The 25518-nt window shown below is 41.2% G+C and overlaps 2 protein-coding genes across 2 annotated transcripts; both read right to left on the reverse strand.

Moving 5' to 3' along the window:
* Positions 1 to 585: 585 nt before the first annotated feature.
* LOC132583548 (olfactory receptor 10AG1-like) lies at positions 586 to 1536 on the reverse strand. The gene has a single exon (XM_060255173.1). The coding sequence runs from the start codon at positions 1534 to 1536 to the stop codon at positions 586 to 588; it is 951 nt and encodes a 316-aa protein (XP_060111156.1).
* Positions 1537 to 10803: 9267 nt separating this feature from the next.
* On the reverse strand, positions 10804 to 11763 carry LOC132583549 (olfactory receptor 6F1-like). The gene has a single exon (XM_060255174.1). It carries the CDS (start codon positions 11761 to 11763, stop codon positions 10804 to 10806), a length of 960 nt encoding a protein of 319 aa, XP_060111157.1.
* Between the last annotated feature and the right edge of the window lie 13755 nt (positions 11764 to 25518).

Below are 25518 nucleotides of genomic sequence, written 5' to 3' on the forward strand. Positions count from 1 at the left end.
AAATAATGATGTGTGTATGTGTGTGTCAGAGGGTTTTCGAGTGGTGCATTTTTACTATCAATATGAAGGATTCACATTAGATAACCTTTGTAAACCTGACCAAATACATGGAAGAACAGAATTACTGTTAGTCTAAAAATGGTTAAAAGATGCCTCATTATTAATAGGGGAGATATAAATGTTATTGTCCTTTCTAATCTTTCTCCTAACCTGATCAGAATAGTTCAGGCTAACCTAATCTCATCAGAACTTGGAAGTTAAGTAGGGTCATCCCTGGCTAATATTTAGATGAGAGATCTCCAAGGAATACCTGGATCATGATGAGGAAGCAGGCAATGGCAAACCATTTCTAAACATTTTTTTCTTTGCGATAAAAACTCCACAGGGTTCCCATAAAGTCAGTTGTGACTTCTTGGCACTTTCAACCACTAGTATTCTTCCTCATGTCCATAGTTACAATCAAATAAGTGTAAATCAAGTAAGCATTGAAAATTACCATGTAACTTGTTTAGACACTTACTGAGATGATGTGGCCATCATTAATGAGCAGCCATTCTCTATGACATTTTATTTTTTCCATACTTTCTATGAAAATTTGGGTTTTTTTAAGAGATGAATGTGGAGACATAGTTTCCTGAGAGCCACTTTGACTTCCTTGTTCTTCAAGCTGTAAATAAGAGGATTTAACAAGGGTATGAAGACAGTGTAGAAGAGTGACAGGAATTTTTCTGTATCAAAAGATTGACTTGACTTGGGCTTCAGATACACTGTCATTCCAGAGCCATAGAAAGACATCACCACTATGAGATGTGAGGAACATGTTGAGAAAGCCTTGCTCCTTCCCTCTACAGATGGCATCTTTAGAATGGTAGAAGCAATGCATATGTATGAAATGGAAATCAAAGCAAATGGGATTAATCCAAGAAATACTGCCTCCAGAAACAATATATGCTCATTTATAGAGGTGTTGCCACAGACTAGTTTGACCACAGCAGGAAAGTCACAAAAGAAATCGTTGATTTCATTGGAGTCACAGAAAGAAGAGGTGAACACCAGGACAGTTTGGCCAACTTGCATTGGGATTGCAGCCATCCAGGAGGATGCAACCAACCCAGAGCACACTGTATTACTCATAATGATGGTGTAGCGCAGTGGGTGACAAATGGCAACGTAGCGGTCATATGCCATGGCAGCCAAAAGAAAACATTCTGCTGCCCCTGTGATAAGGAAGACGTTCATTTGAAAGGCACAACTGAGGAATGAAATGGATTTATCCTCTGACAGCAGGTTTTCAAGCATTTTGGGGACAACAGTTGAGGTGTAGCATATCTCCAGAAAACTCAGGTTCCTGAGAAAGAAAAACATGGGGCTGTGGAGTGTCTGGTAGACCAATGTGACAATAATTATGAGAGCATTCCCACTGAGAACTGACAGATAGACAGTTAGGAAAACAGAGAAGAACAAACCCTCCAGTCCTGGCAAATCAGAGAATCCCAGCAACAGGAAATTATTTAATGTGCTTTGATTTCCTTTCATTTCTCAATCTGGTTAAAAAGAAAAGAAAAGAAGCAATAATTTAACAGCAACTCATGAAATGAGACATCTAGCAATTCTAAATTTAGTGCCATCAAACAGGAAGCACTATGTAACTGGACCATACTTGAAGTTTTATACATGATTGGGTTTTACAATGAATATCATCTACAGTGTAGCAGAAGCAAAAAAGAAAAAAAAGTCCCATCTTCTGTTGACAATGATTGAAGCTGTGTTCACTCTTAGTTGGATATTGTACTATAGCAATTGTATGATGCTGGATTTCTCTGTGTAGGAAAGACAGCCAGGAGATGAAATTGCTACAGGGAAATAACAATGCAATATCCAAAGAAGTGTGGATACAGCTTATATTTAAGATGAGGACTACGTATTATTTTATTTTGTTACTTCTTTCTGTTATAGCTTGCTGTTCTCCCAAGGGGAGATAGCAGTTCAGGTTGTTCTGTTCTCCATTTTTACCTTCACAATAACCCTGTGAGGTAGGTTAGGCTGAGAATATGTGACTGACTCACTCAGCAAGCTCCCATGGCAGAGTGGGAATTCTAACCTGGTCCTCCAAGATCATAGTCTGACACGCTCACAACTACACAGCACTGGCTGTCTTCGTGAGCTTACTCTAGATCCAATGAGCTTAAATGAGACTGATGCTAGCTGAATGTTAGAAGAAAAAATCAGGTAATGAGAATACATAAGGCAAAGAAACCAATTACCAAGGGGAAGGGTGGATTATCTTTTCATCAGGCTTTTTCCATACCTGCAGAACTGCTAGTAACAGCTATGATAGAGGCAGACGCACTAGGGAGCTGACAGATGTTGAACCTCTGCCAAGCATACAGCTCTGAAAGGTGCAACAGTTATGTGGGAACAAGAAAAATAGAGACAACAACCCTGCAAAAGAGATGCATTGCATTACATGAGCACTGAGCAGGGAATCTGTTCAGCTTTACCATGAGGTGAACTGCAGATAGACTACCATGAGGGAAAAACAATACCCCCCCCTCTTTATTTTAAGACTAGGACTTTACTGTCCCTGTTTTGTTCACTTGCTTTCCTCCATGCTTCTGCTATTATTTTTCCTTCCCATCAATCATTACAAGTGAGGCAGAGGAGAAAGAACAGACCTGTCAATGAAAATGGAAAGAGTGGCTGTAGCCAAAAGTAAAAGCCAGAAAGGGACTTCCGGGATCCGTCATCTTGGCGTCAGAGCTGCCGCAGATCTCTCTCTGTGGCATCTCTGAGTCTGGTCGTTGACACCCCCACAGGGAAGGCCTGGAGGGCTTTCTCTAGGCATGGGAACCCCACGGTGGGGAGGGGGCCAGTGGCAACTGCCCCCTATACTTGTCGTGCATCCTGAGGCTCTGCGGCTATGAAAGCTGCTTATCAGCAGAAAAAGAAGAACTCCCGATTGCTTTTATGCTTTCTTTTTCTCCAGTACAGTTTCAAATAAACATATTTCCACTTCTAAAGCGATGATTCTACTTAAGAAGTAGGTGTTTTTTCCTAAATTTACCCCCTGATGGGTCACTTTGCATAACTACAAAAGACTAGCTCACGGATTATTGCAAGCGGCCTCGGATCGACAGGAGTAGTTTTAACCTTTTGAATTGGACTGAATATAAGTACTGAAATTGACCCGAACTTTAATTGGATATATATTACAGAGATTATCAAGAATTTGCAATATGATTTGAACACAAAGGAGATATACAAGAAAAAAAAGAACTCTGTCTCTTTTATCTGACTCTAACTGAAAGAATTTCTTCAACAGGAGGGAAGTGAAAATACAATCTGACTTGAGAGACTGACTTTTGAAAGTATAACCTGAATATGGCACTTTTTAATGAAATGGCTCATGAAAAAGATATTTGCTCAAATCTCAGATCTTTAAAGGAAGATTTTATTTCACTTATGCAGCTTCTTGGAGATTACTTTATGCTCATTGCTAATGATTTGAGCGAAGAAGATCCTACAACTAATGAAATAGCTAATCTACAGGAGTTCAGCATTAAAGAGAGCGAATTGATGAAAGCAGAAGGGGAAATTGTTATGCGAAACAAACAAAGGCAAAAGAAGATGGTCTCTTATGACGGACTTTCAAAACCACTCAAGCGGAGAAGGGAAAATGGCAATGAATTCTTCTTCCTGTGGTTGGGGGGGCAGGACATACTGAGAAGAGTAAAGCTGCACTTCAAGCAACACATCTGGATTAGGAAAGCGATCCGTAAAAAGGTTTTTGGTTTTTCCATTTCTGCTTTGGTGAATGGCTGAATAAAGAACTCTGACTAAGAAGTGAAAGATGTTACTTAAAAGACAAGCTGTGGACAAAGGGGCTGCCTCAGATACAATTTGGGTGTAGAAAGCAAAGGAACTTAAAGGGGTTTTTAAAAAGTTTTTGGGAAAGAAGGACTTTGGAATTTTGGGTTTCCCTTTCGTCTTTTTTCCTTTGTTTTTTCTCCTTTCTCTCTTTCTGCTGAATAAGCAAATACGTAATTAATACAGATGTTAAAATTTAAAAGATTAAGAGAGATCTTGAAGAAATAATGTTAATGAGGTTTATTAGCATAACTCTTTAGATAGTAGATCTACTCACATTTTGCATATTTAGGGAGACTGCTTCTAATGATGTGAGAATAGGATCAAGGGTGAAAAGCCAGATAGTATAAAGGTTGCAGAATTTGATAGTTTTCGTAATATGGTAGATTTGCTACTAATATGTTAGCAGGAGAAATAGTTTAGATGGAGATAGACAGTTGTATTTGATGTATCTTATGTAATTTGCTATGAACAAATAAATAATTTTAAGTGTTCCTTTTAATCAGGTTTTTGCTAAATCAATAAACTAATCTGTGCCTATTATAGGTTTAAGTTAAATCAGGAAATCTGACGTTGAGACAGTCTTATAAGAATTTTTTTATGAACTGGTTATACTTAATTTGTGTTTAAGAAGATTTGTTTGGTCTAATATTGCTTTACTAGTTTATTATGAGAATTACTTTTTTCCCCTTTATATTGGTGAGAGAAGATAAGAAGTAATACTTAAGGAGATTTTTATACTTGTAGGTAGGAAGATTTGAGTAATATCTTGGGAGGTGGAATTATATTTGTACTGGCTTCTGTTTCTTTTTGTCCCACTCTTTAAAGTTTCCTTTTCTCTCTTTTCCCCTCTTTTATGTATCATCTGCAATGCTTCTTTATTGTAGTTTAAATCAATAAAACTTTTTAAAAACTCAAAAATCAAAAGCCAACAATCAAAGGATATAAGTGGAATTGCTTTGCAGTTTGTGTTTGAAGACAGAGGGGAAAATTCTGTCAAGAGACCAGGGTGAATTTTTTTAACAAGGAAATTCTCTATTAGCAACTAGAAGTATGCAGTTTAATTTGGCTGTTTTATTACAGCAGCATTTCATCTTGAGAGAAAGACAGAGAGAGCACAGCTTTGTTGTGAAACACTATTTGTAAGTCACGTTTCTGTCCACATGGAAGTTAGGAAAGATCCATGGCCTTTCCAGGTCTCTGCCTTGTGAGTCTCAGCTTTCCCTTACTCCTATATATCTGGGAATATCTCTGGAAATATCTCCTCCGCCAACATAGTCTCTAAGAGGGTAGCTTGCTGAAGGACTGGTACTCTGGCATTCTGAATTGTGATGGGCCTTAAAAAATCATCCTAGATTCTAAATATTTGGCTTCACTGCCATCAGATGCCATGCGGGCTAGACCTAGAGTCACCACCTGTGGAGGACTTGAAGGGAGGAGACTCAGAGGAATTGAGGGGTAAGGACAGGCACAACAGTGATTTTGTGCTGTAAGTGTCATCACACACTAGTATGATATTGACACCTTCCAATTCCCCCCGTCCCAGAGTCCTGTGCTGTGGGAGCACTGCCTAATCACTTAGACGTTTCCTGCTGTAATAGGAAACCTCCACATCTGCAAACTTTGGTAATGGAAGGATCCTCTAGTTCCCCTTCCTTTCCTTCTGCTTGAATTCAGAAATTGGAGTACTATCAGACAAACATAAAACAGTTCAATAATATGATAAAAGCACATACATGGCCCTCATACACAGAAATCTGAGATCTAAAGAATGGTGATAATATACAATACTTTAACCCTGCTCTAAAACTTATCCATAACAATGGTTAAACTCAGGACCGACACATTTCAGTTTACTGAAGACAATAGATTCCAAATGATTTGAAAGTGTGATAGATGAAGAAATATAAGTAGGGAGTAGCAGGTCTGTCTAAGAATCAAGTAGAGCAATTAAAGTCTTTAGGGTCGTTTTCGCACTCACCTTCAGCCGGCGCGACCCCCCTCTTCACCGCGCAGGATCTGCGCGAATTTCGCACTAAACACTGCGGAGCAGCCAGAAAAGCCGGAAGCTCCCGTCGCAAAAGCCGCGCAAACGCCAAACTGCTTTTTGGCGGTTTCAGTTTGAGCGGCTTTTGCGCCGGGAGCTTCCGGCTTTTCTGGCTGCTCCGCCGGCTGAAGGTGAGTGCGAAAACGACCTAGGAGTTCTATTTCTAGAGTATTTCTCTTGGAAGGTGCATTTGAACTTTATTATAAGAACAGCCATGAGTACTGGGAAAGCTATTTTGAGATTTTATTATTCCTTTTAAGGCCAATATGTTCCTGCAGCAGTTAAAGCATTTGATGCTAAAGTTTCTGGTCAGTTTTTATATGCTGTAGGGGTTTGGATTAGTGTGGTAACGGGTAATATTAATGGGCCATTGCTAAGATTTTTACACAATATACTGGGAACTTTGAGATGTGTGACAGGAATAGCTTTGAGACCCCAGATTGGGGATATGACTTTTGAAGCAAAAGCTTGGTTGTAAGCATTTAATCTGAAAACTAGGATGTTGAATTTGAATTTAGAATCAGGTCTTCATGGATTAGTTATGCTAGATCATCATTATGAGTGACTGGGGAAATACATGGAATTTATATTTTTATGGCTGGTGATGATAGATACCAATGATATGATAGAAACTATGAGGAGTTGTGAATTGAGTCAATCAATTAAAAGACATTTGAGGGATCTTGATTATAAGACTATGTTGGTTAGAGTCTGCAGAGAATGTTTAGCCTTCCCCCAAATTATGGTACTCTTCACACAATAGAAAATACTATCCATTTTAATTATCTCTTCCCAAGTATAGATGGGCATTTATGCTTGTTCATTTGAATGCTTGGCATTGGTGGCACGGTTAAGGTTTAATGGTATTTCTTTCTTTCTCTAATAGACTCTGTGGATAGGGTACTAATGAAAGATTGTATAGATCATCAGGGCTTTTTTTGTAGAAGGAACTCCTTTGCATATTGGGTCCCACATCCCTGATGTGGCCAATCCTCCTGAAGCTTACAGAAAGCCCTGTACTATGAGCCCTGGATTAGGAACTACCAGAAGTTCAAACTGGTTTTGGAGAGGTAGAGGAACTAGAGATAATATTGTAAACATTTGCTGGATTATGGAGAAAGCACAGAAGTACCAGACAAATGTCTATTTCTGCTTCATTAACTACACCAAAGCATTTGATTCTGTGGATCACAACAAACTGTGGCAAGTCCTTAAAGAGATGGGAATACCAGACCTCACATGTCTCCTGAGAAACCTGTATAAGGGTCAAGAAGCAACTGTCAGAACAGGATATGGAACAACTGGTTTAGTTGTTGGTTTAGATTAGGGAAAGGAGTTCGACAAGGATGTATATTGTCAACCTACTTATTTAATTTATATACGGAGTACATCATGCAGAATACTAGCCTGAATGAAGCACAAGCCAGAATTAAGATTGCCGGGAAAAACAACAACAACCTCAGATATGTGGATGACACCACTACTGGCAGAAAGTGAAGAGGACCTAAAGAACCTCTTGTTGAGGGTGAAAGAGGAGAGTGCAAAAGTAGGCTTGAAACTCAATATCAAAAAACTAAGATCATGGCATCTGGTCCCATCATGGCTTGGCAAATAGAAAGAGAAGACATGGAAGTAGTGACAGACTTCACATTCCTGGGATCCAAGATCACGGCAGATGGAGACTGTAGCCATGAAATTAAAAGAGGCTTGCTCCTTGGGAGGACAGCTATGGCAAACCTAGACAGTATAATAAAAAGTAGAGACATCACCCTGCCAACAAGAGTCTGTATGTCAAAGCAATTATATTCCCAGTAGTAATGTATGGCTGTTAGAATTGGACCATAAGGAAGGCTGAGCACAGAAAAATAGATGCTTTTGAGATGTGGTGCTGGAGAAGACACTTGAGAATCCCTTGGACTGCAAGAAGATCAAATCAGGGAAACCGACCCTGACTGCTCCTTGGACAGTTAGATGCTGAAGCTGAAGCTCAAATACTTTGGCCACCAAATGAGAAGGAAGCACTCACTGAAGAAGACCCTGATGCTGGGAAAAGACAGAAGGCAAAAGAAGAAGGGGAAAGCAAAAGATGAGATGGCTGGACAGCATTAACTAACGTGAATTTGAATGGACTTCAGAGGATGGTGGAAGACAGGAGGACCTGTGTGACTGGGTCCATGGGATCACAAAGAATTTGACTCGACTGTGCAACTGAACAACAACAAAAGCTCTTGAATGATTGGCTACATGTAAAGGAGTTACTGCTACAAAAAAGCCCTGTAGAACATATTTTGGACTCAGAATTTTCATATTTGAGGGCTGAACTGATTTTTTCTTTGCTTAAGGAAGACCCTATCTTTTTAGAAGCAAAGACTTCTTAGTTAGCAAAGTATTAAGATGAACAAGTAACTTTGTGGCTAAATTTTTGATGGTTGTAGTAAAAATACGTTGTAACTCAGATACTGTATCTTAAGCTTCTCTTTTAGTGTGTGATGGCTCATTGTTTATGACTTTTGTCACAAAGATAGTAATTGAGAAAAAAAAGTTTCATGCAACCATCAACTCAATCAGACTTCTAAAAAAAAAAATAAGGTAGTCCCCTGTGGAAGCACCAGCCGTTTTCGACTCTGGGGTGATGTTGCTTTCACCACATTTTCACGGCAGACTTTTTACGAGGTGGTTTGCCATTGCCTTCCCCAGTCATCTACACTTTCCTCCCAGCAAGCTGGGTACTCATTTTACCTACCTCGGAAGGATGGAAGGCTGAATCAGTCTGGAGCTGGCTACCTGAACCAGCAGTTGCACCATCCTTGGGCTTCTTTCCTTCCCGACTCCATAAATCAATTCCCCAACAGTTGCTGCACAGGCATGTTTTGACCCGTGCCTCCCTCCAATTCCCTGCACATCTTCCTGATATTGATTTTTAAAGGTCAGAAAGGCATGAGGAAAATTGGAGAGAGATATGAGTCAAAATGTGTCCATGCTGAAACTGGTGAGGAATCCATTGTTTGAGCTGATGAAAGCAGAAGCCTGAGGACAGTGAGTGCTACTGTGGAAAAGGTCAAAGTGTGTACTCAGTAGGCAGAACTATATTTATACCACACTATAATGAAGTATCCTCTGATTCACAAAGTTGTATACATTTGTTAGTCTTTGAATTACTATAGGATTCTTCATTCTCTTAGGGGGTGGAACCTACCCCATCTTTCCCCTTCACTGAACAGTCTATTGTTGTTGTTGTTATACATTTCCTTTTGTCTCACTTCTGTAGTCTTTCTCCAAGTTAAAGAATCCTCCTCCAACTTAGGCGAGTACTCTTCTGTGGGAGGAAGAGCAACTTAAGTTGGAGGAGGGCAACTTAAAGAATGGCTGGATTCACCCACTATACTTTAAGATGTATATTCTTATAGGTAACAAAAAGCAAAAGAACAATAACCTCTGATGGCACATAAAACTAAACAAGTACGAATCTGCTTAGTCCTTGGGTGGATCCCCCATATACATTGCATATATTTCATGGAATAGAAATGAAGGCTTGCATCACAGCACTCCAGTGATCCAAATCTGGAGTTTTTCTCTGATGTTAGAGAGACTAGTAATATGTATGGAAAACAATAGAATCAGATTTTTTTTTTCAGATTCAGATTCAAAACCTTTAATGGCATGCTAAAAAATAAATAAAATACAAACAGTACCTAAAATGAGAGAAGGTAATTAAGACAATATAATGGAGAAACAATGCATTTAAACAGAACTGATCAAATATTCATTGCCTTTGCCTAGATATATAATAGCCCTTATGTAATAGAGTCAAAATAAAAGGAAGGAAGCAAATTAAAAACCCATGATAAAACAAAGAAGATTTATTAGGCTGGCATCATTGCAGAAGAGTGTTATTGATCAGAAAGGCTCACCTCGGAGAAATGATTCATTTCATTGGGACTATAATGCCATAATCATAGTGTTAAACACACAGATAACTATAGACATAGTTACAGTGTCATTGATTCAAATGGTGGCTGCTAACTGAATATGAAGCTACCTTTCACAAGAGTTGATAAGGCAAAGACTTGCAGATGACAAAGAAAAAATAAAGTTGCAAAAGCATCCTTTGAAAGAAATGGCTTGGACCTTAGTCTTAAGATAGGACAGTTTGGTGGAGCTGTAGAACATTTTTAAGTGTGGTGTGATGTTCACAGCCATAGCTAAAAAAAAGTTCACTGCGGTCAAGAAGATTCCAGAAGAAGAAGCACTGTAAATCATTTATGGTTGTTGTTTTTTTAAAGTAAGACTGATTTCACACTGGGCGTTTTTGCACTGACCTTTTACTGGCGCGACCACCCTCCTCACGCCAGCGGATCTGCAGGGATTTCGCACCAGAAGCGCCGGCGCAGCCAAAAGAGCCGGATACTTCCGTCGCGAAACCCGCTCAAACGTTTTCCTGCTTCTTGGCGGTTTCCGTTTGAGCTGGTTTTGCGACGGAAGTTGCCGGCTCTTTTGGCTGCGCCGGCGCTTCTGGTGCGAAATCCCTGCAGATCCGCCGGCGTAAGGAGGGTGGTCGCGCCAGTAAAAGGTCAGTGCGAAATCAGCCACTATGTTTGTTCCGGGTTGGAGAGCCCTTTTGCTACAGGGGCTTTACTCCATTTTTGCACAAGTTGCCCTGGAGCTGCGAGTTGCCACACTGTTATTCTGCAGCAAGCAGAAACCGCTTGTCAACATATCCTGCTTGCTGCGGAATAGCAGCGTGGCAACTCATAGCTCCGGGGCAATTTGTGTGAAAATGGAGTGAAGCCCCGGTAGCAAAGGGGCTCTCCACTCCGGAACAAGTATAGTGTGAAATTGGTCTATCTCTTTTGTCTCCCACTTCCCTTTAGATCTGGTGAAAGAGACCATCACACTTTTAATTTCTGATTCACAAATCGCCCTTCCAGAATCTTTCCAACAGCCTTTCTCAGGGCTTCCCTAACATCCTTGTTTCTCAGGCTATATACCAAAGGGTTGACTATGGGAGGCAAGACTGTGTACAAAAGAGAAAATATTTTGTTAATGTCTTTCATGGTTTCAATTTTTGGTACTATGTACACAATCATTAAGGCACCATAGAAAAGAGAGACAACAATCAAGTGAGAAGAGCAGGTGGAAAAAGCCTTTTGCCTTCCAGTAGTGGATGGAATTTTCATGACGGCAGCAATAATATATATATAGGACAATAAAGTCAAAAGAAATGGTGGAAACGTAAATATGATAGCCATGATTACACTGACTCGTTTGATGAAACTGGTATTACTGCATGATATTTCAAGGAATGATAGAGACTCACAAAAGAAATGATCAATTTCATAGTGATCACAATACCAAAGCTGTAACATAAAAGCCAGATATATTGAACTAAACACAATCCCATTGATCCAGGACCCAGCTGCTAACTGGATACAAAGCTTTCCATTCATAAGAGCTGCATAATGAAGGGGTTTGCATATAGCTAAGAAACGATCATAAGACATTACACAGAGAAGATAACATTCTGTACCAGCTAGGCAAGCAAAGAAATATAGCTGTGTGATACATTGTTTGAAAGATATGGTTTTGTTCCCTGTCAAGAGACTAGACAGCAATCTGGGTAGGATGGCTGAGCTGTACAGCATCTCCAGGCAGGATAAATTTCCCACAAAGAAATACATGGGAGTATGTAGATGCTGATCTGTCACCATCAAGAGAAAGGTGAGGAAGTTGGCCAATATAGTTAAAATGTAGATCACCAAAAACAGCAGAAATAGAAAGATTTGAAGGTTGTGGAGTTCCTCAAATCCCAGAAGGATGAAGTCTGTGATCAGTGACTTGTTTCCATGCATTATTTTTGATATCAAATACATATAGTTATTGCAGGTCCTGAAATTCAATTTGATATAACATAAATAAGAAGTATTATATAAGCATACATTTGTTATGTATCTTTCCTTTTAGGATTAAAGTAAGGTGAACAGTTTTTATTTTAAATGAAATTGATAAGGTAGGCAATGGGTGTACAGCCCTCTGATACTACTGATTTCTACGTGCTTTCTTTGTTGTAAGTGTTAAAAATATATATTGCCCCACTCCTCTGAGTGTTCATACCAAAGCTTCAATAAAATGAATATAAATTAGAGCAAAATGTAGATTCAGAGGGGAAAACCTCCAACAACTTATGTTCCAGCATTCAGGATGCAGCTATTGCAATTTCTAGATTCCTCGGAGGAAAACGTTGTGAAAGCAATGTCACCTCAGAGTCGGAAACAACTGGTGCTTGCACAGGGGACCTTTACTTTTCAGAGGAAGACAAGATTCAGTTCATGGACAAAGGAGGACAGTATAGACCATGTAGCTGCCTGACCAGAAGAAGAAAATGAAGGTTCTGTAGCGTAGGAATAGAGTACTGGAGTAGAAGACTGGCTTACATTTCTCCATTGTTAATCCAGTTTTGAATAGGGGGAAAAAGGCAAACAGAATGATTCTTTGGTAGTTTGAAGCTTTTTACCTACAAGGACTCCCTGACCTGGATAGCCCAGGCTAGCCTGATCTGACAAAATCACAGAATCTAATCAGTGTTGGCCCTGGATAGTATGGGAGCCCATCAAGGAATATCTTGGTAGAGACACAGACACAGTCAATGGCAAACCATTTTTGATGTATTTTGCCTTGAAAACCCCATGCAACTTGACAGTAGTTTCCACCATCATCTACAAGGACATACTGAAAAGTTCCAGTTTACCAGCAAAAAAGACAACTAAGGAAGAGAGGCATAATCACACTTTATAAAATTATGCATCAGGTGGAGGAAATGCATATATAAAAATTCAAGATATCAGACAATGGGTCAGATCCAAATTGAACTGGCAATGCCTACCAATTCACACTTTCTGCTGCAGACTCCCTTCATGTCATGCCCCAAAGGCAGCATTTTGAGATTAGTGGACTGCAATGGAAGGAGAGAGGCAGAAAAGTCCCATTTCATTGATGGGTTAATCTGGATTCAGAATGATAGGAGATAACATATTTGCAGTTTTACAATCATGTTATTTTACAGGGAGGTTAAAGAAGATTATGAGGTAAATACCTAGAACAGGAAGAAAATGAGAAATTCTAACAGTTCTGTCAAATATTCTAAAGCATGTTCTGCTTTCTTCATCTGTCTTTGTAGAAGCATTTGTTAGACCAGCTTTCCTTATTTTTCCTTAATATTCTATTTTTTTTGTTGCTGATGATTCTATCCTCAGTTTCTTTCACATCTCAAGCTTTATGCAAAAGGAGACTTCTCCCATTTATTATTTATTATCTAGCAAAAATGCAAAGGGTCTCAAGAGATGTTGACTAATTGTTGAAGTGGGAATGTTAATAATGCAAACATCTACATTGAAACAAAATAATATGGAAATGTTGAATCATTAAAGGAAGTCTGTGGATGTGATAGCCATTTGGACCTTGTGTCCTGAACTTGAAACTTTTGGTCTATCATAGTCAATCAGTCAATTTATTTCTTATGGTCTACGACCAGCACAAATCATTATATACACTGCTCAGAGTTTTAAAAGTGGTCCATCAGTTAAATGGGATATAAAAACTAAAATAGACAGTTAAGAAACTAGAGTATTACATAAAATATCCTTATGAACTTTACAGGCAGCAGCAAAAAACCTTGCACAAGAAGCTGTACTCTGCACTTTAATGCCCATGAGAAACCTCCTTAAAAGCTCAGAGTCAGAACAGTTTGGGAACTTCCTGACCAAAGGGAGAATAAACTTAGCATGTATTTCTTGGTAAAACTGACAAGAGAACAAAACATCTCAGTTGTTTCTACTATGCCAGCACCTTTCTACCAAAGGAGTCCTTCTATACCTTCCTTCTAGCATTGCCAAAGAGAGTACATTCCATCTAGCTAAAGAAAATGCTCTTCTATGGAGACTCCAGTGACATAAGATATGCTGCTAGAACTATGATGTATCTGATGTTATCTGGTGCCAAAAAGTTTGGTGCTTTATTGATGTCACACTGTCGTTCAGTGTCTAGCACCCTCTTTTTGATAGTTGCAATTGCCTGGTCTAAACCCATCATTAGAAGGGTCTGTGAAGAATACCCTAGAGATATTAACTTTCAATTAACCGCAGTTAACCAGGAGGATTGAAAGCAGTCCCTAAGGATCAGAGGTGTTAGTCCTTGAGGAACATAGTTTAATTTGAGCCAGAAATTGATAGAAGCAAGGTTTACCCTGGCCTCTACTTTAATTAGCCCAGATTCTAAGTGCAAGCTTGCTTTAACTTGGCAGTTTAAAAGCTGCCTTTATAAACTTTGATTGGACTCTTTCTAAAGGGACAAAGTTGAGGGAAGATGGTCCTAATACTGACCCATAGAGTAGCTGAGATAAAGTTTTGGCTTGGTATAATCTGAGGGGAACAGGGACATATTGCCCTCCTTTGGAATGGAAAAAAAATTAAAATAGCCTGAGCAGACTTTTGGCCAATCGCAGTCACATACTCATGGTGTGCATTCCTTGCCCCTAATGACTGTAATTCTACCCCAAAATATTTATGGCTCCTGACCTCAATCCTGTGTTCATTGATGTTCCAGGCCCAAGTTTTAGGCCTCTTCCCAAAAGATTTGTTTTTTGGTAATTAATTATCAACTGGTTTTCATTACAAAAAAGGCTAAAAGCCTGCAGGGCTCTTCTAAGACCCACGGGAGTTCAAGAAAGAATTACCATGTAATTGGCATATAGGAGTTCAGAAATCTTTCTATTAGCTAAAGTGGGGAGAAGAAAATCAGGGTTACTCAGGCTACTAGTCATACCATTAATATAGAAAATAAATTGCAAAACACAGCTTTGTTTCACTTCTTTTGATGTTGATACGGAGTTAGTGAGATGACCAGTCCTGTTGCATCTGACTTTAAGAGATGTGTTGGAATATAAAACTTGCATTAAATGTAAATGTATTCAATTGATGGATGTAATCTCAAGTTTCTCCCAAAGCTTTACCCTTGATATGGAATCAAACTCAGTCTTTAAGGGCGTTTTCGCGCTGACCTTAATCGGCAGTGACGCCCCTCTTCACCGCGCAGGATCTTTTGCGCTGCAAAAGCCGCGGGACTTTGCGGCTCTTCCGGGTGCTCCGCGGCAATTGGTGCGAAATCCGCGCAGATCCTGCGCAGTGAAGAGGGGCGTCGCTGCCGATTAAGGTCAGTGCGAAAACGCCCTAAGTCATTAAAAGCAGCATGTAGAGAAACTGCTGTGCTAGCAGCATATTTTTCAATTAGATGTTGCATAATTAAACAATGCCCCAGAATAGACCTTCCCTCCCTAAATCCAGCCTGTTCTTTGACCAATAGATTTTCTTGGTCTATCCAGATTTTAAATTTCTCTAGAAGGTAGACTGCATAAAGTTTTCCAATTATGCTGAGCAAGTTGATTGGTTTGTAATTGGATGTAAATTGTAATTTTTCCTTTTTTGAAGAAAGGAATAATTATCGCATGTATCCACTCTTCTGGGATTCTCCCTGAGTCATCAACATAAATAAATAATGTGACCAGAGGTGGGGGCCCACCAATCAATATTACTTTTCAGCTCAGGAGGGATGTAATCAATACCAGGGGCTTTCCCACCCTTAAGCAGATTAATCAGTGACAATTTCATTCATGGAAACAGGAGGCCATTCAGGAAGGTTAGCAATGTTCTGCAGAGATGTTTCTTGAGGGACCTGTGCATGTAACTTCCAGAAATATGTTTCCCAGGTTCAAGCCATAACTGGGGAATCTAACAGAAAAGTTTCCTTAACTGAAAATTTGGATGTCAGTTTCCAAAAAAATCAAAGTTTTTTTTTTTATCTTTTGCTGCCTGAATTAGTTGTGCCCATGTTACCTTAATATTGACTTTCTTCTTCTGGACCACTATATGTTTATAGATTGTCTTTTTTTCTACTAGATGGTGATGTAGATTCAAGGATTCAGACCATGGGCTGGAGTGCGCGGTGAGGCTGGATCGTGGAGCCGAGTGTGCGGTGCCGAGGATGCCGGCAGCAACCAGTCGGCTGAAGGAGGCTGCCGCAAAGACGCAGTGTGGTGTGGCTGGCAACTGCTATGGGCGGAGTTTCCCACTGGCTTTTCAGGTGGAGTGGTGGATTTTCCTCTCTCCCGGGGCATTCCATTCCTGTGGGCACCCTCCCTGCATGCTGCCGACATTTGCTGGGGCGCAGATGTTCAGCTAAATTGACAGCCGGGAGTCTCACGACTACGAGACCCTGTTTGGGGCTCAAGTGGCGTCTGGAGGCCTGGTGCACTGGATTGCAGGGCGGTTCAGCTGCGACCTGAGACAGCTGTGGAACCTGTGGCAACCCTCCAGCTGGGAATCAGAAGGGCTTAATCCAGATGGCTGAGGAGGATACGGGGGAGGTCTTACCCCCCCCCAGGTCACCTGAGCTGTCCAGTGTCCATCGGGCCCTTAGACAACACTACTGCACTTTAAAAAAACTGCATCTAAGACTGCACTTCAAGAACACTTTATGAGCAGCTGCACTTTAAAAAACAATCTGCACTATAATAAAAAGGATAACATCTGACATTTTAATATTACAGCACTCTTACCTAATGACTTCTAACCTTCCATACTCACTAAAATGAACATAGAATTATATTGCTGACCACTAAATTAATTGGGAAAAATTGTATTAGTTAATTGGATTATTGTTAATTATTTAGCTTTGATGAATTTTATATATTTTTAGCAAATTAATTGATGGGAGATATTAACTGGGAGGGGTTTATCTATTAAGGAGCTACTAATTAATTTTTTTTAAAAAAATAGCTAATCAATTAGAGGGGAGATTACAGGGTTGGGATTTTTAAATTAATTCACTATTAGATTAAAATATTAGTGAGCTAGCCAAATTTGAATAGTGAGTGAACGGTGGGGTTGGAAGTTTTAACATCTAATAGGGTGGTGAGGGAGGTTGTATCCATGTTAGTGAAGGCCACACTGGATGCCCGTGAGGATGCCCGACCTGGGGATTCCAGTACTCCTGGGGAGGGGAAGGTATGACGGTGGGAGCAGACAGAATTATAAAGGAAGGAGGCTGAGACAAAATAGAGTTCGGCCCCCTTCCAGTCTGCATCCCATTCCGACGGTGACAGATAGTGGGGTCAAGAGGAATGGCCCGACTCCGTCATTGGTGTTATGTAATGGCAGGTCCATAAATAACAAGACCTTGACCCTTAGGGAGTTCCTGCTTAAGCAGGATGTGGACCTGGCTTGTGTGACCGAGACCTGGGTGCAAGATGCAGAGACTGTAGCTCCCTCCCAGATGACCCCCCCAGGATACTCGGTCTTTCACCAATCACGGACTAGTGGGTGGGGGGAGGGGTGCCTCTATTTATACGAGAGGATTACTCCTTCCGGGCTCTCCCAGCTCCAATGATCAATGTTATCGAATGTGCCGGTCTGGTGTAGGATGTGGGGGAGGGGTTGGTGATCTGGCTGGTGTACCATCTGCCCAGCGCCTTACTATCCTTGATGGAGGCCGTGACAGACTGGGTATTGGAATACACAAGGCTTGTGATCTTGAGGGATTTCAATGTCCATGCCAATGACGCAGCCTCCAGTCAGGCAATGGACCTAGTGTCTTCCATGGTGACACTGGGACTCTCCCAATTTGTTGCAGCACCCACTCACCAGGTGGGGCACATGTTAGATTTGGTCTTTGCGGCCGGGGTTCTGGTGAGCGGTATTACCGCTGAGGCAGTGCCATGGTCAGACCATTTTGCCTTCAAGGCTCGTGTAAATGCTCCATTCCAACCCTGTATGGGTGGAGAGCCTATTTTGGCTCGCCCGTGGAGTCTGATAGACCCTAAGCAGTTCCAAATGGCTCTGCGGGATCCCTGGCTCCCTGACGATTCCCTTGATGACCTTGATGACAGCTGATTATCCAGGGCCATCAATGAGATCGCACCTCGACGCCCTCTGCGCCCTTGTGTTAAGCTGGCTCCGTGGTATACCCTGGAGCTATGACAGCTGAAACAAGAGCTCAGATGGCTAGAGAGGCAATGGCGGCACACTTGAGACAAAATGACAAGAACATCTTATAGAGTGTTTATGAGGTCCTATGAGATGGCAGTCAAAGCCACTGAGAAGGATTACTTTGCAGCTAAGATTGCGTCTGCAAATTCACACCCGGTACAATTGTTTAGGATAATTGGGAACCTTACAACACTGCCTCAAGGCAGACCAAATGCTAGAGAATTAGAGATTGGCTATGTGGCTTTTGCAAAATTCTTTGCAGATAAAATCACGCCGCTCTGCCACGACCTCCCCGCCACATTGGATACAGTACAAGAACTCGAGTCTCCGTGCCTGTCTTCTGGTTCAGTTCTGGATCACTTTGACACACTTAGCTTGGGGGAAGTTGATGGAATCCTCTCTACTGTACACCCAACAACTTGCGATTTGGACCCATGTCCCTCTTGGCTAATTAAATCTTGCCAGAGGGAACTTAGATGTCCTATACGGGACATTGTAAATAGATTCCTCTCAGAGAGACATTTTCCAACACCTCTTAAAGAGGCTGTGGTCTGCCCTCTCTTGAAAAAGATTACATCAGATCTGGCAAAATTGGCACATTATTGGCCAGTCTCAAATTTACCATTTTGGGGTAAAATCATTGAGAGGGCAGTAGCATTACAGTTGCAGAGTTTTCTGGATGACACTTCCATCTTAGATTCTCACCAGTCTGGCTGTCGCCCGGGTCATGGGATGGAGACAGTGCTGGTCGCCTTGGTGGATGATCTCCAGAGGCATTTGGATCGAGGTGGTGTGGCGGTGCTGTTGTTGTTAGAACTGTTGGCTGCATTCGATAAGGTCAACCATTGGTTACTGACCCGCCGCCTTGCCAACGCAGGGATTCGGGGGCTGGCCTTACAATGGCTTTCCTCCTTCCTTGATGGATGGGGACAAAGGGTGGCAATTGGGAGAGCATTGTCCCAGAGGCACTCATTAGATTGTGGGGTGCTGCAAGGGGCAGTGCTCTCTCCGATGTTATTTAACATCTACATGCGCCCCCTTTCCCAGATTGCCCAGAGTTATGGGCTTGGGTGTCATCAATATGTGGATGACACCCAGTTCTATCTACTAATAGACGGTCAGCCTGACTGCATCCCAAAAAATCTGGACCTAGCGTTGCAAGCCGTGGCAGGTCGGCTCAGGCTGAGTAGGTTGAAGCTAAATCCAATGAAGACAGAGGTCCTTTGCCTGGGTCATGGCAGTCTAGGAAGGGAAATCCCCCTTCCAGTTTTTGATGGTGCGCCAATGAAAGTGGTGCACAGGGTCAAGAGCTTGGAGGTTCTACTAGAGCCTTCCTTGTCAATGGAGGCCCAGATAGCAGCCACTGCCAAATCCGCTTTTTTCCATCTTAGACGGGCAAGGCAGTTGGCCCCCTTCCTGGAGCATCACAACTTGGCAACAGTGATCCATGCAACGGTCACCTCGAGATTGGATTACTGGAATGCCCTCTACATGGGGCTGCCCTTGTGCCGAACCCGGAAGCTGCAGCTGGTATGGAATGTGGCAGCTAGGCTATTAGGGCTCCCAAAGTGGGAGCACATACAGCCGGGGCTGCGCGAGCTGCACTGGCTGCCAGTTGTATACTGGATTCATTACGAAGTGCTGGTCATTACCTTTAAAGCCCTATATGATCGAGGACCTACCTACCTTAGGGACCGTATCTCCCCATATGTGCACCAGAGAATACTGAGATCAGGTGCAAAGAATTGGTTGACAATCCCTGGGCCAAAGGAGGCCAAACTGAAGAGTACATGTGAAAGGGCCTTTTCGATCGTAGCTCCACACTGGTGGAACCAACTACCGGATGAAGTGCGGGCCCTGCGGAGTCTTGATCAATTCCATAGGGCCTGCAAGACTACCCTTTTCCGAATGGCCTTCATTTAATGGCCTTCATTTAGTCTACTATATCTGGTCATCAAAAACCACTGAGGAGAATATTCAGAATATAGCACTGCAAATGTTAGTTTTAATTGTAATTTGATTATTTTAATTATAATGGTTTTATTTAGCAAATTGTATATTGTATTGAAATAATGGTTTTATATTGTAAATTAAAATTTCATATATGTTGTGAGCCGCCCTGAGCTTGCTTTGGCGGGGAGGGCGGGATATAAATAAAAGATATTATTATTATTATTATTATTATTATTATTAGCATGGTATGCAGAAATAAGTGTATTTTTTGCTTCCACGTATTCCTTATCAAACCATGATTTTGAATACTTTTTTGCTTTTATTGACTGTAAGCCGGTGTCATGAATAAATAAGGGTTTCCGTTTCTGAAGTAAATTGTCATAATGGATCAGTGGATCCTGACCTGATATAGATTCTATGATCATTGATAGATGCTGTAATGTGGTTTCTTCCACTAAAACCCCCTTCAGCCTCTGCTGAAGATACACCATCCATTTGGCATGGCATCCTGACTTTAATAAAGGTGAGATATGGGTCATTACCTTTAAAGCCAGATATGGGTCCTTGATTGGATTTTAAGATGGAACTGAGAACATATTGGAAAAAAGGTAAAGTAAAAGAAGTAGATGATCTCCCACAAGCTCTGGGAGCACCTGAAAAGTCTTAACAAGGGGAAGAAGGGTTTTTGTTGACTAACAAGTAGTCAATGGTGCTGCACCCTGTTCTTGCCATAAATGTAATGTCCCCTGGATGATCACCTACAGTAGAGCTATTCAATATGAAAAAAATTAATTATTTGGACATATTAAAAAAGGCATAAGTCAGCATAATTTGCTGCACCATCTTTGGTGGAATGTGGGTAATGTGTATAAATCTTGTTGATGGCTGAAAATGCTTTGAACATAGCATGGAGAAATTGGTCATTCTGGCCCAATCTGGCATTGAAGTCACCTCCTATAAGAACCTTGCCAACTGGGTTGGCTACAATAAAGTTTTCTATATACTGTTCTAAATTGGCCCAGATGGTTGTGGTACTTGTCTTGCTTCCTTGCGGAGAGAGGTAGACATTAACCACCAGTAGTGTTTAAAAGCCAAATTGTAAAAGTACAGCCATAGCTTGCTGGTTCAATGACTGTAAAGCTGTGCACTTTACATTTAATGAGGTAGATATTAGCAGGGGTCATTTTGTAGAAAAATAGGCGGTGGAGCTTATCCAGGGATTGTTATGAAGCTGCACATGCTATTCAATGGATAAGGAGGTGGAACTCTCAGAAAAGTGCAGGAGCTGCTCTCCTTTGAGCTCCCACTGAATCTGAGGCCTGAATATTAGGATTCCCATTACCCCTTTTAGCATCCGTGGACCTAAACCTGGAGTTGCCCCAACATTAAAAGAATGATATCCATTTGACAGAAGACAGGAATGTCCCTCACTGAAATGGTCGATTGGCTGACTGCCAGTAGTGCCGACCCTCAAGGTAGGCCAGAAAGCACCCCAGAAGCAGAAGGGGAGGCAGATCAAGCTGGGCCAGAAGGGGAGACAGGCAGTACTATGAGGCAATCTCAGAGATATGGACTTTGTAAATGTCAGACGATGGAATTTTAAATCAGCCAGACCTTGAATTGTTGCAAAGTTAAGCTTTATTTGATAATCCATAAGTATCTGAGTGAAGGAGAAGATTGAGACTGATACAATGCGGCCTTAGGAGGCTGGCGCTGCTGGAGCAGCGCCCCGAGGCTGGCGGGCCTTGGGGGGCTGCTGGAGCATCCTGGCCAACTGGCCCCGCCAGCGGGGGATCTGTCAGCGCCGGTCCCGCTGGCTGGCCTCGTCCGAAGTCCCAGAGTAGCAGCTGGTCAATCTGCCTCTGCACCTCTCAGGTCATGAGAGTGGTGTTCGTGTGGACCTCGTCCCTGAGGTCTCTTTGCATCGCTCTCATCTCCTTTTTCATCTTTTCCATGATTTCCTCCCCCTTCAGGGGGCTCCTGTTTTCCCCCTTTGAATCAGTCCCTCTGCCCCGCTCTTCGTCCGACCCAACAGGGTCCTTCTCCCTGTTGTCACGGTCCTGGTTGCCTCTGCTCCCCAGGTTTCCGCCCTGGCCGGGTCTGGTCAGTAGGTTCTCATGGTGCCCTGGGGCCTCATCCATCAGAGTGGTCGATGTTCTCGGCTGCCACTTCTGCGGGGTGATGGACAGCATCTGGATGTGGAGGGGGGACCCTCCTTTTCTCCGAGCCCCGGTGATGTGCCAGGGGGGAGTTTTGACTTTGCTTAAAGGTTCAGCAGGTTCTCTGTCATCTGGAACTTTTTCAGCCATCTGACTTAAAAGTGGCCGGTTCAGATAAGCCTTAAACTGGGATCAGTCTCAAAATGTCAGACGATGGAATTTCAAATCAGCCAGACCTTGAATTGTTGCAAAGTTAAGCTTTATTCGATAATCCATAAGTATCAGAGTGAAGGAGAAGATTGAGACTGATACAATGTGGCCTTAGGAGGCTGGCTATATTGGGATACATCAAAGGGAACTATACAGAGCTACAATTCTAAACAGGGTTGAGGTGAGGTGCAACAATTCACATGGTCTGTCCCTCTTATCTCATTGTTGTTGCTATTCTTCCGGGGATAGTCAAGCAACTTTCCCTGGAGGTGCCTTATCTTCAAAGAGGGGAATTTCTGCCTTTGTTAGTATCAGGGAAGAGAAAGGTTCACACTGAGCATTGGTAATATCTGCATTCTCTACTTTGATATGCAAGGGCTTTTTCTCATGGTTAGTAACACAGTTCAAAGATGGCTACAGTTCAGCTAAGCAGTTTACCAGTAAAGTTACATCAGCTGACAAGAGCGTCTGTTGTCCAAGTTTCTTGTATCAATATTATGTCATAATTCCGCTGGAAAAATGAATGCTCCTTTCTACAGCGGGCCCAGCCTGCCACATTCCTTGATATAATTTTCAAGGTTTTTATGGTGTCTGACATGTGCTGGTCTGGTGCCCATCAGTCTTGGGGTTCTCCTGTTGGTAATTGTTGGTAATTATCCTAGGGTTACTTGAGCTGATGTGAAAATGTCTCTCCTGCATTTTTCAGAATTCTAAAATTGTGTTAAAGTACACATGTTTCTAGAAATCCTTTGGCTTGCTAGTTCAAAATGTAACTTTGCTTGCAGATTCCAGATGGTACACTTCTTTGTCCTCTTCTTGTTTTTTGCTTGCATCTAGCAGTTCCTGTAGCAAGAACAGGACTGCTGGCTGCTGCCTTAACATTAGGAAGCTGATTTCAATTATCCAATAAATGAACTCTAATACATATATGCTATATGCCTAATCAATATGTCTTCCATATTCTAATGTGATTCTGAATGTAGAATATGATTTCTTCTTGGCAGAGCAAGCAAAAATGTACAAATAAGTGTTCATGTCACAAATGTTATGTAAAATTATGGAAGATGGAGCAGTGTTCCAACTTGGAACAATGTCAAGTATGCTTTAAAAAAAAACTACCTAAGTCCATAGCATTGTTAATGTTTATCAAAGAGCACAGAGTTATACAAAGCAGCTTAACAGCCAGCCTGGCTTTTTATTCATTGTTGTCTGTTTCATGAGTCCCCAAACTTTTTGAGCCTGTGGGCACCTTTGGAATTCTGACACAGTATAGTGGGTGCAGCCAACAAATGGCTGCCACAGAAGGTGGAGTCAACCACAAAATGTAGCCCACAGCTTACTTTCAGTCGCACAAGGAAGATCCTTGTGTTGTGATGCAACTGTTACCAAATAAAAACTGCACAGCCAATCAAATCTCCAATAGCCAATCAGAAGTCTCACTGGACAAAAGCCCCACATGGCTTTGTCAACTTTCTAAAAATACTTGTTGAGTGCCAGAAAAGGTGTTCCTGGGCACCATGGCACCCAGGGGGCACCAAATTGAGAATCATTGGCCTATTCTGACTGGCAGTGGTTCTCCAGGTTCTCAGAGAGACAGGTAAAAAGTTTCTAGTGGCCCAAACCCTCTGAAACATTTGAAATTGCTTAGGTACTTCATTAGTGGGTTGTTTTAGCTGTTGCTGGTTTCAGTAGTTGTAAAACTGCCACATAAACAAAATAATAAATTCTTTGGGGAGAAAATCCCTGTAGTTAGAAAGTTTTATACGTACATAAATTACTTCTACATGCAACTGTGTGAGCAGAATTGCTGTTATGACAATCCAAACAACCTTCAAGTGAGTAAGAGATTTAAAAAAAAATGAGAAAAAAATAAACTCATTTCCATAAACCATTGCAAGTATAGTGAGACCTTTTGAATGTGACAAGGTCAGTTTCACTGGCTGCTTGTTTACCCTATGCAGCTGAAATTTCCTAGCCATCATCTTGGTATTACAGGTAAACAGGATGATTTCAGCACGTTTGTTCCTTGATCTCCTCAATAACTGGAGTTTCTATCACACTACAATTACATAATTGAGGTTATCAAGTTCAATTCATATATTTCTTCTCCAGCTAGCATTCAACATCTGTAGAGGGAAATCAATATATGTCAGCCTGAAGTAATAAAGTTAATGGTTTCTTTTCAGAAGACAGTCCTAGCAAGTCTTCAAAACAGATGTTTCCATTGCAGAAGTTTGAACTTAAAATTGTAACTAAAATAACTTAAAATGTCGCTATAACAGATTTTTTAAAAATGTATATGTGCCTAAATCCATCAATGTATAGTAATTAGTATTCTATTGGCTGGAATCAATCCTAAACAGAGTTTCACTCTTCAGTAGCTTTAGAAGGATGTAACTCTGTCAGGATTGCACAGCAACAGTGCAATCATATCCAGAGTTTTTCCATTTCAGTGGACTTGTACTGGACATCAGTGAGCTTATCCTGGAGAAACTCTGCATGTAATTCATATGTAGTGGCAGAAAAATAGCTTTTAAGAAGTCTATCAGTAGTTCTTTATTGAAAGTGCTCATTCTTTTAATTATGTCAGCAACAACAGCAACAACAATACTGTCTTCATGCTTGAAATCAATTATCTTGAAGTGCACTAGATTTGGGTTCTTTGTCCCTCCAAACCAGTTCTGAAGACTTATCTTTCTACACAACTCTGTTGTTCTTATTATGTCTCTTTGATTCTATTAGAACAGACTCATTTTCCCCCATGTTGCTTTGTACTGTTACTGTTGTCGTGTGTTCTGTTATTTTTTATTTAAAATAATAATTAAAAAGTGGTTGTGTACTGGCTAAAAAGTACCAATAATACAGTTAACATCTCTCTCTTTCTCTCTTGGATCCCAGTTGAAGACTGTTTCACTATAATCTAACAGAAAATGACACTTAATTGGAAATGGTGGCTCACTGTCTTTCTTCTAAGGGACCATCAGTACTTAGAATGTAATGCCTGTATTTTGTGCAAAGTCTGTAGTTGCAGGAACTATGGATTGGACTAGATGACCCTTCCAACTCTATGATTCTATGTCCACATCCTTACCTGTCTGGTTAAAGGAAATGGATGAAGAGAGTAATATTCACTACTTAAAAACAAGTGAAATGAGAGTGGGAAAACTTTAGTGAAAAGAAGCAGATTATAAAACATTTTATGGAAAGAAGTATAAACATAATATTTCTTTATCTCTAGATTTGATCC

This window comes from Heteronotia binoei, chromosome 15, assembly GCF_032191835.1.
Source record: "Heteronotia binoei isolate CCM8104 ecotype False Entrance Well chromosome 15, APGP_CSIRO_Hbin_v1, whole genome shotgun sequence".
Taxonomy (NCBI): Eukaryota; Metazoa; Chordata; class Lepidosauria; order Squamata; family Gekkonidae; genus Heteronotia; species Heteronotia binoei.